Here is a 15,174-nt window from a genome sequence, read left to right as displayed (position 1 = left end):
GGTCTTAGTGTACTCCACTTGGCGGCAAGAGGTGTTTCTCAAAAGCAGTGAAGAATCCATTCAAATTCTTCTGAAGCATCAACACCCGCAGGTCAAGAGCCACACAGCAGCGGCTGGGCCACTGTGAGCTACACACACTTCGTAGTCACATCACTAAAACCCATTACACCCAAAGTATTCACACTGCTCAAACCCTTTTCAGCCCAATTATAAAATCTTTAAAAAAAACAATTCCACAAGCTGGGAAACAAAACCTACTTTTAGTGGCCGTTCACTTTGGTAACTCAAAAACTCCAAGTAGGGGCACATCGGCTACAGCTCAAAGACCTGGCTTGTTTCCCCGAGGGGAGCTGAAAATGACTCAACCCTCTCTTTACAACAAACCAGTACAATTTCCCAAGATTAGACAAACATCAGGACTCGCCTCTTAAAAAAAAAAAACACACACATGAAACACTTAAAGTTCATGGTCTTTTATTGGAAAAAAAAGACTAGCATGTACAACTTGGAATGAATGTAAACTGTAAATCAGATGAACAGCCTAGAACACCTTGTGCTGAAATCCTATGTACTGCAGATATACAAGATCACCTGACACGTCCATGTCTTGAAAACGTAAGATATAAATGTGTTCGACAATGTTCCCTTGCTAAGAATGACTTTAGTGAAAGTCACAGCTGGTCAGCTCTCTCACTGTAGTGCGATGCACAACAAGGTAACAATTTTCCAAAATACCAACATGCCAGCCATGTTTTATTTAAGATCATTTTAATATTTTTTTCTGAGCACAATGCAAATTCCCATTCCAGCATCTGAAGTTAAAATTACAGCCTCATTTTCTCTGCACTTTCTTCCGTTTACAAACTGTACTATACCAACAATACAACATTTTTTGTGGAATTAGCACGTTTTGATACACCAGACTGTGCTCAACTCTCAAGCTGCATGCATGAAAAGAATTAAAGAAAATGGCCAGCCCAAACAGTATTACTAGCAACTGGAACTTTTAAGGAGTTCACCAAGTGCTTATTTTTGTTTTAAGGTAGCATAGGTATTTTTTAAATTGGTACTTGATCTTTGGGGACAGGACCACCGACCATTACATGCAGATATTTTTATTAGCTTTTTAAGTGGACAGAAGGATATTTTTAACATTCAATTATGTTTTCTATACAGAAAGTATGAATAAATGAACATTTTTGCAAGAGGTAAGTAAAACATTTGACTGATTTTTTTTCTTCTAAGAGGGAAAAGGAAAGGCCAGGAGAGCTTCACTTCGCAGTCATCATTTGTACAAATTCTGCAAAAAGAAAGAACAGCATTGAAATGTGTTGGGGAGGATTCTGCAGAAATGAAGTTAATGACATAAGACTGAGAACATTTTAAGCAAACCATTTACAATGAAGGCAGTTATTACACATTGTTGCTAACACACTACGCGGGAGGCAGCGGTTACCTGCATCCTGCACAGGTCCACAATATAAACTCATCCCTTCTCAGCAGCGGGGCTTTCACCTTACCTTCATAATTAACCTGCCCGTCTCCATCGATATCTGCTTCTCTGATCATTTCATCTACTTCTTCATCTGTTAATTTCTCCCCTAGGTTTGTCATGACGTGACGCAGCTCAGCCGCGCTGATGTAACCGTTCCCATCCTGCACAGAGAAAACAAGATCCTGCCTGTTAATCACTGGAGTGGACCTTAAAAATGCATCTCATCTAGACAAAGAGGGATTTAAGACCATCGACTTTTCTGTGCACAAACCAGATGTCCCTTCAGATCGGTTATATTTTGTATTACTGGGGTGATCTGAAACAATGCATCCAAAATTCGACAGCAGGAACACCTGCGTGAAGATCAGGCCGAGGCAGTCAGGAATAGATTACTCAGAGACCGTTTCTTTAAGTTCTCGAGATGCCCAAGGGGAGTTACCACAAGAAGACACACAGCAAGCTTTTCTATAGAAATAACGTTTTTAACGGGGGGTGGCTAATTAGATATTCCCCCACCTAGAGTGCAGCTTGCCTAGACTAAACTGGTTAACAATGCGCAACACTACAATTACCTGCGTTCCATCTCACCTTCCCACCTAGTTTTCATCTCATAATTCTTTCCTTGTCCCCCTCATCTTCATCACAGGAACCTCCTGCGAAATACAGAGGTCCCCATGGCAACCCTGGGACTCCATGAGTGATGGTCCTGTGTCCTCTTTATCAACCTCCTCTGCTTCCACAGCAACCTGGTTAGGGGTAGTGTGCCCTGTATGCTTGTTTAAAACCTTATCACTAAGGCCTGGCAGAGCTGTCCACCACATTCCAGTCCTTTAAGGATGGCTGTCTCTTAAACAATGTCTAAGGAATGCATGAGACTACAAGCTGCAGAAGTAACTGGCTACACTGTACAGAGAGGAAAAGGCAACAGGCATAGGCAGTGATACATTAAATCAATCAATACTTTGTTCATCATTCAATCCCTTCAATCTAACGTGTGCTCTCCGCATAATAAACTATTTAAGCAGAAACTAAGACGTCAACAAAATTCACCCCTCCCCCCACAAAAAACAGAAGAGAAAAAGAAAGCAGGCCTCAAACACAGCTTTGTTCCTCAGCTTTTCAAGAACGCGCTGCACACAGAAAGGCATGCAAAATGTATTAAAGATGTGGGAGTTTAGGAATGCAAAGCGTTTTGCTTCAAACACACCTTATCGAATACCCGGAAAGCCTCGCGAATCTCCTCCTCACTGTCAGTGTCTTTCATTTTTCTGGCCATCATGGTTAAAAATTCTGGGAAGTCGATGGTTCCATTTCCTGGAAAAAAAAGAGACACCACTTTTTTAACACCTTGAACAATCTACTCATTTTACATCATGCTGATGATGTACAAGTAATTCTGGCAGGATTGTGCGAAAAACAAGACTACACATCTTTTTTTGTAATTCCCCCCCAATACATTCTATCAGTATCCCGATGCTTTCCAGGTGGTATCATGTAGGAGATTACATGCACCTCTGAACTGCTAAATATTTGAATAAATGTTTCTTGGGAACTGTGGAACAGTTCTATCTCCAGAGTGACAATGACACTTCCACAAGCCAAGTTTCTTATCAGTATGTCCCAGCTCCCAGTAAGCGCGCAATTATAAATCACAAAAGTGAAGACCCAGAACAGGCAGAAAGCAGGTTAGAAAGTGCAGAGCTTGAAGCTCATGGCATTTAATCACCAACTAACACTCAACCTTCAAAATTACACAAGGTCAATCCCAGCTTGCACTGAGCAACAGACATCCCCACTGAGGAAATCTTCACGGCCACTTTTAAATATTGCAGTCTGTAGTGTTCCCAGCACTGGGCGGCCAGCACACGCAACAGGAAAGGGATGTAAATCCGACACTGACGTCCCAGGTCAGGGCTACACACAGCACCAAATAATCGAATAGGCCAACAGATCGATCCAGTCTGCGCACCGCGTGCAATCTCTGCTGCTCCAGTCCACGTCCTACTGAATAAACATTTCAGGAGCTTAGAAAGCGATAGCTTTTGTCTAGGCACTTAATTTGGGCCTTGCAAAGTGGATTATATAATCCACCGCCTAAAGCCTTCACACTCTGCATCTGCCGTCACCCACAGCAGTCTGAAGCACTGTGGTGAACACTGCAAACCAGCTCAGCTCTCGGCTGCGTGCGTTTGCCACCACAGACCCAACTGGTTTAGTCACAAATCTGGATCGACAGAAGGAGACGCAGAGCTCTCGGCACGGGCTTCTCCCGTTTTAAAGAAAGCGGTTTCTTAAGACGCGCGTCTTCACAATGGGCCCTAACACACGGGGTTGGACATCTACAACGGTCTTCTTGACTTCAGGGAGGGCCGTGCGGGCAGGGTGCTGCTGGCGGCGCCACGCGTCACTCTGGGGACGCGCGCACAGCCTGGGCAGCGTCGCCCGACAGCCACTGGGCGCAGGCGTGCTGGGAGCGTGGTTCCTCGGGCACCCACGCTCAGAGCTGCAGCCAAGACGCCTTCGGAATGGCAAGAGTGCAGGTACACCGGTCACCAGTGTCCTCCTTCACTGGGCTGCTCATTAGGCTCCTGCAGGCCTGATTAAAGCGAAGCTCACGCGGCAGGGGACCTGGCCCCGCGGAACTAGGACACGGCGATAGGCACGAGCCGCACGACTCTGAGGGCCAAGGCGTGGGAACGCGCCCTCACTCCCCGGACAGCAGCCGCCACGCTCGGGACAGCGCGAGTTATCTTCTGAAGGCGGGGGCTAGCGGTGCAGCCCACAGGCCGGCCTTCCCACGGTTACGGGCAGCTGAACGGCCCGTGTGCAAACGGGCCGGTTCTCATGACAATTTAACGACTACAAAACCAGGGGGCCCATCGGCGTTATATGTGCTGTTGGCCACCTCAACCGCCAAGTGCCACAAACTGAACGAGGTTTGACCCCGCTGTCGCCCTACGGCTCGGCAGAAAGGCCTCGTTAAGGAAGCAAATCCTTAAAATGGCTGAAAAACGTGAGCAATGTCACAGAAAGGACAACAAACACACACTGGTTGCCAGGGTGGCATGAGAACCAGGAAAACTGGTTTTCTATTCCCTTCAATGAAATACACACATTGATAACCAGGAAGTGTAAGTTTATTTTTAAACTCTCAAGGCGTCTTTCACTACTACTCTGAAACCTTTTACTATAAAAGGCTCAAAGACAAGAATTGGAACTAGCTCCCTGGGTGCAGTTTAACTTGTTAGTATTTTTCAACAAGAAACCTCAATCATGGGCACGCACAGCACATGAAATGTTTGCATTTGATTTTCAGAAAGGCTTTAATGATGTTGCTCATAAAAGATTAATTTTAAAATTGACAGGATCTCAAAACCTAGTCTTTGAATTAAGATCGAGCTAATGGATAGGGCATAGTACATGTTAGAGGTGAATATTCAAATTGGGCGATGTCATTAGTGAAGAACCGCAAGAGTCTATATTAGGAACACTGCTCTAATTTACATTAATCGTTTAGATTCTGCTTTAAACTATAAAGCTGCTGGTTATACTTGGCAGAAATTTAATGTACATAATCCATGTCTATGTAATTGTGTACAAAGCATGTATTTGTACAAAACGACAGTTAGAAAACGCCTGTAACTGCATGCAAGTAGGAAACAATTACATCAGATGGGAAACGAGAATCAAGGAGCTATGCCAACATTTTTTTATCTTTGAATCTAGATAATGCGTTGAAGCCCAGAAAAGGCAAGCAGAGTGTAACACTTAAAAGTGCAGAGTTTAAATCAAGGAATATTACGTTGAACTTGTACAATGCACCAGCAGGATCTCATTTAGAAAAACAAGTAAAGCTTTTGTTTACCCCATTACCAAATAAATAGTTACTCTGGAGTCAATCCAGAGAAAAGCAACCATATACAATGCTGGGTCTGAAAGTGCTCCTATTCTGACAGGAAAAACAACAGGTTTTTTTAGCCTTGAACAGTGAAGACTATGGGCAAACCTGATTCAAGTACTCAAACTCCTCAAGAATAGTGACAAAGCCCAGCAGACATTTTCAGAAGCAGCAATGAAATACGAAACAAAGGACAGAAGTGGAAACTACATGGAAGAGCATTTGAAACTGAGAACAAGGGGCACATTTTAACCGAGCTGCCCAGCCATGCTGCCGAAGCACACATCTTCCTGGGACCAGTCGCAGCAGTGATGAGGGGTGTGGCTCGTGTTCCTGAAGGCTGTGGGTTCATTCTATGGTCATGTGTTGCTGCTGTACCCTATAGCAAGGTACTGCATGAGCGCCCGTAAAACAGCCACCTATACAAGCGTAAACATTTTTAATTTGGCTGATGCTTTTATAGCTTAAAAGAATCCTAATGGGCTAGACAGGTCAAACAGCCTCCTCTTATCTGCCTCCTGTCTTCTGTCTCCTGAGCCCAGATTCCAGGGGGGGAGCAAGGCTTTGTGCCAAGAGACTCCCAGTACAGCTCCTCCAGCACTGGGCCGCTCTCTTGTCCTCAGTGAGGCACACTTACCATCTGCATCCACTTCGTTGATCATGTCCTGCAGTTCTGCCTCTGTTGGGTTCTGCCCCAGTGACCTCATTACTGTGCCCAGCTCTTTCGTTGTGATCGTGCCATCGCCGTCCTTGTCGAACAAGGAAAAGGCCTCCTTGAACTCTGAAATGGGGAAAGAAAAAGAAACGGCCTCAAATCAGGGTCTTGGACTCGGCAAACAACGACCCTGCAAGTGTGTCTGTAAACCCATCTCGCCGAATCGCGCTCCGGGCATGGCACACATTGTGCTGCTCTTAAGCTAGAGCAAGATGTTTTAATGCTCTGAAACAGCAACTGAAGAATTCGGTTTCTCTGCTTAAAGCCTTCAGGGTGCTAGGGGACAGTATTCGGCACCGAGGGCCAGATCTACGTGTATGGACACTCCAAACGGCTGGACAGAACCAACAGCTTCCTCTCGTTTGGAGCCTGTTCTGGAAAGTCATTAAAACAGCTCGGAATGTGCGTCTGGCTCATAGTTTGCAGACATGTCTCTTATGTCAGAATGCTTTCAACCAAAATTATTTTTTTAATCTTCCAAATTCACATTTTTTTCATTAACAGCTAAATGTCAAACTACCAGATTTTACACTGCAACCCTGTGGACAGAAGCATTTCAACAGCCCCGCCATTACACACCCTCCTTAAGGACAGAGCAAAATCTCCTGGAGTTCCTCTTCTAACAAGGCAAAATCTGAATTATTACTTATTGATGTTTACAAGATGCCTTTATTTCAATTTTTAATCCAAGCTTCATTAAAACTTAAGCCACTGATCTTGAGAAGAGAGTCATCTGACTACTAGACTGAATCATCATAAGAAAATCTCTTCTTTTAGCTTAACTGGAGTGAACATGCACAGTTAAGTGCATTTGTTTGTGCCCGTTAGGTGCTGCTGTTTGAACACGATCCTGTCTAGCTGTTTGAGGTCATAAATTGCCATTAAACTGTTAGTGATCATCAACTACTGAAAACAAACAAAAATATAGCAGCCCATTTAAGTGTTTTCAGACTGTCAAATGGTCTTCACATTGCCAAACCAACAAACCTCACAGCAAGCCTGAAATGGGGAATTCTGCAAACAGGATTTTCTACAGCTCAAGCTCCACAAAACCAGCAAGACGGGAAATCAATCTATTTTATTGCCCACATACGGTGGAACTTTTCCTATGGCTTCACTGAGACAATAACAACAGTGTATTGCAGAGTACATAAAACAGGGGATTTTACAAAGTGTGCAAATTAGTGCACTATAAATAAGAAGACATAATCCAGTTCATAAAACATAAGACTCAAGCATGACACTTGCATATGCTGCCAACACAGTGCTCTAAAGGGACCCAACCATCAGAGTGCGAAAGAATAAAGACCCTCGGATTGAACAACTTCTTCACGCTGTTTTTTGTAACCTTTGCTACTCTAAAACATCAACCAGATGGTCATTTTATAAAAAAGTGGGAGTGGAGTAGGTGTGAGGCATCGTTTACTATTAACAGCTTTCCTATGAACACTGCCAGTGCACTGCAGATGTGGTTCAGCAGGTCCCGTTTCTGACCGATATTTTTGCTTCCCGTGTTGATGAGCCTTGAGGGCTCAGCTGTGCCCCCGAGAGAAAGGCTCCCATCTCACCAGCTGGGCGCAGTGCAGGAGTGTCTGCCAGACCTGCGCAGGCCAGCTCTAGGACGACACTCAAGCTCCCCGATCTCCACGTGGCTTTTTCAAAAACAAACAACCTTTCCGACAACTCCCAGTATTATCAAGGTAAGTGCCCAGATATTTAAAATAAGGAACCATCTCCACAAGCCGACCGCTGACACGTATGGGCTGTGGTGTGGCTGGGGTCTGTCTGAGGGTAGCACTGACCTGATCTGCAGAGGTGGAATCCTCGGGGCGTGAACTAGTTACGCACCGGTAATGAGCTCACACCAGTTCATACAAGCATGGGAAAAGCCAATATTTAATACATTTGAAATCTTTGTAATGTCCACCTTTGCCGTACCTCAGATGTGTAGAGTGAAACATAGTCTCTATCTGCCTCCCCGTCTCTGTTCACACCACGCGCTTCTCCTGTCCAGAGCTGGAACCCGAAAGGGCTCGACTCGATGCCGAGGAACGAGGAAACGACTATTCCAGTTTTTTACCTCTAGGTTTGGTCAGTAAGCAGAGGTCAATGATTAGTGAATCAGATCAACAAAGCTCCGGTGAATTTGAGGACCTGTGTTACTATATTACAGGCCCTGGTAAGGCTTTCAGCTAAACAGATGTGCAACTGACTGCTATTTCTGTACCATGATAAAAATAAATTTAAAAATACATCCTGGTTGTATTTTTAGCTGACTGATATTTGAAAACTCCCCTTTATCATCCGCTAATTATAATGCACTGCTAAACGTTGAGCCTTCAATATACCCAGTGCCTGAAGGCCAGGGGCTTTTCTCAACAGAGCTGAGTGTTATTGTTCTGGTAGCAGAGTGAGACTGTAAAACTACTGGGATATACAGGGCTGGCATATAAATAATAAGACGAAGACTCCTCATTCAGACAGAGTGAACAACGCAAATGAGGTGTGAGGGTGGGGACACACTACACATTTGGCTAAAAAAACTTCTTAAGCTCCCAGAACAAATAAAATACCGCACTCAACCACCACCCCCAGAAAAAAACAACCATAAACTTTAAAACCAGCTTAACAGATCTTGAGCTTCCAGAGACTTACAGCTCTGGCACTGCAGTTATCTGTGCAGGTCGCCAGACTTGTGACTGAGGAGCTTGTGAGTACCAACACACATCAACTACTTGAAAGCAGAGATAAGAAAATGAATTACATTGGTAGATACACTGCTGATTAGCCTCTGTGCAACAGGAGCTACTCAGTGAGGAATGCTAATTACACAGTACCAGTTAAAAGAGCTCAAATGTACACAAGGTAGCCAACACCAGGTGTGCTTATTACACGCTGAAAACATGCAAGGATAATATTACTGTACATTTAAAACAGGCCTAAGTGCAGATGTTAATTATAAGTGAACACATTTGCATAATATAAGACTAACCATCTCAGAGGTTAGTCTTACAGGTTAATGCAGGACACCATTATATAGTTTATAGTCAAGTGACAATACTTAAATAGATCATGTAGTGAGTGATAACCTGCTATATTGATTCAGATAATCAACAAATAAGATATCCAACCAGTTCTGGAAGATAAATACAAGAAGGTCACTTGTTTTTTTTAACATCGACTAATTAAGCACATGATCTATTTGACTAACAGAACTCTGGTCCATGAACACTGAAGGGTACTTAACATTGCAGTCCTAGATGATCTGCAAATTGAACATTTGAGGAACCATCTGCTTAATTGGTCACAGTCAAATAGTTCCTGGTCTTAAGAAATTGGGGTGATCTATAAAACTTGCTGGACTAGGACTCCCAGGAACTGGGCTAGTGACCACTGATCTAGGATTTTATTTTTGGATTTTCAACATTATTAATGGACATATTAACTGGTATTAAAACTATCAGATTTGTGGTTGATGTGTACTTAAAATCACACCCCTCTTTGTAAAGTATAAACACACAGTTGCATCATCTGCATAAAGGCCCCAGTGTCAGGTCTCAGCCTAGAATGGTCTATTCTTGTTTTTCCAGATGTGGGTTCAGATTCCAGTACTTCTGCACTGGAAAGAAAACATGCTCTTCTTGAAACTAAGGCCATGACACGGAAAACATCCAGTGCCAGACATTCAGTTTTTTCCACCTTCAAAGGGGACGTCTGTTTCTGAAACCACATCGATCAGAGCTGCTCCCACAGCTTTTCATTACTGTTCCCAACACTGCAACAAGCATTAACCAGATAGTGACCCAGAACAAAAACTAACACAAATATAGTTTTAAGGCCCTAAGCAGACAGCAGAGTGCCTGTCTTAAAAACATGCTGAATTTTCCACTTGCTTAAAATGCTTGTTTGCACATCATAAATAAGATCAGTTTTTAAACGATCAAGATGTTGCAAATTAAAAAATATTTTAATAGACCTCAAACTTGGTCCTGTCTACCTGTCTGGTGCTTATGGGTGGAATGGACTTGGTGCAAATTGAGATTACAGGCAATCCGTCTCAATCCATACTTCTGCACAAACTATGTGACCTGTACACCCATCTGTATTCTAGAACGCTAAACAGAGGCATTGAATCCACAGGTGTGTAAACCACTCAGTATTAGCAAGAGACTGTGCAAGCACCATTCTTGAAAAGACTGATCCAGCCCTACCTCCTCACTGTTCATTAACACCCAATATTGCTGCATCAATGCAAGGTCGGCACATTTCTTCTGCATCAAAGTCATTTCATTTATGGCCGGGGCCTGCTGGGCATTTCTAAACTGTGGGATGTCCATCACATGGTCCCATGTACAGCACTTCTAACTACACAGTGAGACTCCAGCCACTGAAAATCAATTCTCCCATTTTGCCATGATCCCCTGTATTGATAAACTTCAAAGGAAGCTTGCATTTTCCATTCCCCTTAAATATCCTGGAAAAGGGCTTGGAAAAGTGACCTCTTATGGAGCTCATCTACATCCTGCAATCAAACATTCTTATTAAAAGAGGTTCACCCCAGCAAAGAGAAGATCTGTAATGGTGCCCAAGTACTATTGAAGTGAGTTAGAAATTCATGCTTACCAGCAATCTGCTCCTCTGTTAGTTGGTCAGCCTAAGGAGAGAGGGAGGGAGAGAGGGGATGTTAGAGGGTTACACTGGTCACCAGCTCAAGAACATGTTATGGCAGGTGCGTTAAACAAGCACTCGGAATTGATTCCTTTTCAATAAAGACTTTCTAAAATCGAGACTAACGGGCTGTTTAGCACAGTGAATGTATGGACTATAGAATAGCCAGTACTGGAATAAACCACTTATTACGAGCTAAATTTTATCTCCTGTGAATCCAGCGCTACAATTAGCTTGCATGCCTTTCTCCAGTTTCTCACGCACCAGGAAACGCACTCAAGACAACAGAATTCGTTTTGGCGACGCCCACATGATCTGTGGAACTGCTGTTTTATGACATCTGGGCCCACAGCCGTGAAGCCTGTGACCGCACACGGGGGAGGGGGAGGAAGTGTGTGCGGACTCCTCCGACCCGCCCATCCCGCAGCAGAGCCCTGGACTCGAGGGCCATGGGGGCAGAGCTGAGTCCCTCCAGCGTTAGATCCCTTTATTGGCCACATACAGTTTCTTGCATTAGGAATTTGTCTTTTCTCAGACCCCAGCTTGCTCTCCATGAGACACACAGACAGGGAGAGAAGCTGGGGGTCAGAGCGCAGGGTCAGCCAATTATACAGCACCCCTGGAGCAGTTAGGGTTAAGGGCCTTGCTCAGGGGCCCAGCGGAGTAGGAGTCCTCTGCTGGCCACGGGATTTGAACCAGCAACCTCCCAGCCACAGTGCCACCGATCCGCCTCCACTATGGCATTCAGCACCAAGGCCAAGAGGGGGCGCTGCTGGGTGAGTACCCCTGCCCTGCCCTTGGCAGGGCTCACCCCACTGTCCCACATGACCCAGGCTCGAACCCGCAAGGGGATGACTGCTTCAGAAGCAAGACACTTTTGTGACCTACTTTCACACTGAAACCAAGTGACTCTTGAAACGAGTCTTAATGTGATCCAAGGTTCCATCCACCTTTTTAGAAATAAGGATTGATTCCCACTTCACTCCAGCATTTAGGCAACATTTCTGTTTCTTTCTGAAGGGAAAGTGTTTTCCACTGGATATCCAGCCCAGAGAGGTAAGATTCAGGTTACCGGCAATCCGATCCTCTCCCCAGCATTAGAAGCTGCAGGATCTTTCGGAAATTTCACCAATGGAGCAGAACGCATTTACTTTACTGTAATTTGCCTGCCCATGCAAATTTGCTCACAATAACAGTACCATCCCGGAGGACTGAAGCATCCTGTGCCAGCTGTTGGCTTGCACAGAAAAACAGAACAAACTGTGTGGCGGAAGTCGGTGGGCATCTCATCACAATTCAAGTAAAAGCCAGATAAACTACTGGCTGAAACCAGAAACAGGCCTTTTTTGACTATACAGCCAGCACACCATGCATGTCCTTTCTTCCTCATCTTCAAATAGTAATGGAAGACACAGTCTAAGAAAACAAAAACTTGAATCTAAATTTTAACACAACAGCTTTCAGCATTCCAATCAGCTGACCAGTCCCAGCAGACATGCGATTGCACCGGCCTGTGACAGAATAAACCCACACAGTGCAGCTCTAGTCAGGCGTTCAGGCTGGGACAGGAACTCCCCTCTTATCAGCCACATCTATCGTAAACAACTCTTAACAGACAAGTGTCTCCCCACAGCCTCCAATGCCAGATATAGCTCCTCTGTGCTTAAAGTGTTAAGAATATTCTCATCTTCTGCTCCGAAACAGTAGCAAGACTTAAAAACCAAGGAGTTCTCTGGCAGTAACACACCTGAGCACTAGCATGATGTCTCCAGGTAACAACTTGATCTCCTACAACACTAACGCTTCACTCTTTAACACCATAAACCTGTGGGACAGGTTTACAACCTCAACGATGCAGTGGTGTAATACCTGGACATCACAGCCTCTGCTGGCAGCTGACAGGTCACAAATTCCTACCCTGCGTCCCCGAGAGTGTGAAAGCGCAAAACCTGCCACGTGCTCCTCCGACCTGAGCCAATGACGTGGAGGCCGGGCTTCCTGGGGGAATTCGGACAGCGGGTCACCTGCCCCAGTGCCAAAACCACGGGCAGGCTCCGCTGAGCCAGAGCCTTCCTTGGGCAGGCGCCCACAGGGTGCTCCCTACAGCCCTGCTCCCAGTCCAGCACGCAGAGCACTGTTCCCCCCTGCTCCAGGTGTGCGGAGTCCCAGCAGCTCCCTCCGGCCGCAACAGAGACACGCAGAGCTCAGGATCAGGGGGGTTCGGGCCTCCCTGCCCCGCACGAGCGAGGGGCCCCAAGCACACAGAACCAGACACAGGCAGGAACCTGCTCATGGCTGTTCACAGCGCCACTGTGCCACTTCGGGATACTGCTCCTGAGGGGGTCACACCACACCCGCCTGACAACAGCACTGCCAACAGCGCCCGGCTCCTTCAGGCACATTCCAGTCCGGGACAAGGAAGCCCTGCAGGAGCTCGGCTCCTCCGTATCCGAGGAAGATCCCGAGGCAAAGACACGGTCTTGCGGAGTACCACCGACAAGCCCAGCGCGCCCCGACACGTCTGCAGTCTCCTCCTCAGCCCCCACGCAGCACGAGATGGAAAGGAGATGGCAAAAGTCCCCAAAAGACACACAGGACACGCCCCAAAGCACACAGCTGGATACCACAAACCCCCCGACAGCGAGAAGCCATGTTCAGAGAGCCTGGTGTGCTGTGGTCACACTGCATCAAGAGCAGATGCTACAGTTTCAGCTACTGACAAAGAGGTTATGTAAGACGGTGTCTACCGTACAGCAAGAAGCCAGCAAAAACACTCCCGAGCTCCATTTCAAAGGTCAGAGTAGATCAGGTATGCAGAGAGAGGTGGGTAACGTGTAATGTCAAGCAGCGAACAAAAATAGATTAGAAATGCGGCCACTTTCGTAACGCTAGGGTGATGACTAAGGTGTGCCTTGAGGGCTGGGTCTCCATTATAAAGTGATTTTGAACGGGCTATGCCTTCCTGCTCCAGGTGGTCATAAACCTGCCCTAGCAACCTGGTGTTCTGGGCGGCGACACATAGAAACAGCAGCGGCGGCGGCGGTCAACTCGCCACCGCAGGAGCAATTAAAGAGGGATCAGACAGCCAAAGCCCCTGGCGTGATCTGCCACAGACCGGCAACGCTCACGCAACGCACAGCCGCCCCGGTACCGATCAGCCCCGCCGAGCGGCCGCCGTGAAGCTACAGACGCAGTGTGCGCAGCTCATCCGCCGGAGAGGCGCCCCCGGCCACCCGTCTCGTCAGCCGGGTCCCGCACCGGGATGCGCAGACCCCACAACACGCAAGGACCCACCCGCGACAAGATTAGCTGTCCCCCAGCCAGGCTGCGTGTGAAAGGTTCACCCCCGCTCCTAGGCGGCGGGTCTCCCGGGTAAAGGCTTCCCCGCATTTGAAACGAGTCAGATTCTTAAACGCGTGGGGCCCCGGAAAACGCGGTTTTATCCAAAAGGGGGGAGGGGAGGGGGTTTCGTTTTAGTCTGTAAGAGCCGTAACTATGTTTCCCTCGGCTCCAGCGGCCACACACCGGCGCGCAAACCGCTCCCCCTCTCGCCTCTCGACGGGAGCCGCGGCTCCGCACCCCACCGACGAGACACGCACACGGGAAGCGAGCAAGCGAGCGGGCTACACCCCGGCTACGGTGTGAGTGAGCCGGGTGTCCCAGCCCTCGCCTGCCCGGCTTCCCAGAGCCCATCTCAGAGCCAGCCGCCCGGGATCTCCTCTGCTGGAAAAACGCGTTTGCTTACAGCACAAACACGACGACCCACAACCCTGCGCAGGGCGAGGACCGCCATCGCCCGTGCGGGCGGAGCCCCAGCCTGTCGGGCAGACGGACCGCCGGAGGAGACCTGCGGGGCTGCGGACACCGAACCCGAAGCCCCTCGATCGCGCCCCGGCTCGGGCTTCGCGGAACCCCCCGGTACCCCGCCACCAGCGAGCCGCCCCGCTTCCCGCCCGATCGCTTCAAAACAAGCCCCCCTGGTCGACCACGGCGGTTACACGCCATCAGCCCATACATACCATGTCCGGCGGCGGCGGGTTGAGGTCTCTAAACTAGACTAACAGGGCGGACGACAAGCCAGCGACGAGCTCTCTCTCTCACTGTGGGCTGGAGGTGCGCGTCTCCCTGCCAATGTCTATATACGCGTGTATTCCTCCGCCGCGCACGCACTCCCCGCTCGCCCGCTTCCTCACTGCGGGAGCCGGCGGAGGCCCCGCCCCCCGGCCGGCCCTTTGCGGAGGGGGCGGGGCTTCGCTCCACCGCCGCTCCGGTCCGCGCGCGCTCGCCCGCCCGCCCGCCGGTGGCTCAGCTCGAGGATGCTTCCTTTCTGAAAAGCGAATAAAAAAAAATCATGAAGCGCCTTCTAAAAAAAAAAAAGGGCGGAAAAGCCCGGTTATG

General features: G+C 47.5%; 1 protein-coding gene across 1 annotated transcript; it reads right to left on the bottom strand.

Annotated features, from left to right (window-relative positions):
- Positions 1-457: 457 nt before the first annotated feature.
- Positions 458-14,906, bottom strand: calm1a (calmodulin 1a). Its single transcript, XM_015350278.2, has 6 exons — positions 14,796-14,906; positions 10,732-10,762; positions 6,031-6,174; positions 2,703-2,809; positions 1,521-1,656; positions 458-1,300 (listed from the first exon to the last, which is right to left on the bottom strand). Exons 1-6 carry the CDS (start codon positions 14,796-14,798, stop codon positions 1,272-1,274), a joined length of 450 nt encoding a protein of 149 aa, XP_015205764.1. The 5' UTR covers positions 14,799-14,906; the 3' UTR covers positions 458-1,271.
- Positions 14,907-15,174: the final 268 nt, after the last annotated feature.

This window comes from Lepisosteus oculatus, chromosome 8, assembly GCF_040954835.1.
Source record: "Lepisosteus oculatus isolate fLepOcu1 chromosome 8, fLepOcu1.hap2, whole genome shotgun sequence".
Lineage (NCBI taxonomy): Eukaryota > Metazoa > Chordata > Actinopteri > Semionotiformes > Lepisosteidae > Lepisosteus > Lepisosteus oculatus.
This window is presented reverse-complemented; position numbering and strand designations above follow the sequence as displayed.

Coding starts and splice junctions, on each gene's coding strand:
- calm1a (XM_015350278.2), bottom strand. Junction 2,810..6,030: donor CAACGAAGTGGATGCAGATG/GTAAGTGTGCCT, acceptor TTTTTTTTCCAG/GAAATGGAACCATCGACTTC. Junction 1,301..1,520: donor CGGGCAGGTTAATTATGAAG/GTAAGGTGAAAG, acceptor TTCTTTTTGCAG/AATTTGTACAAATGATGACT.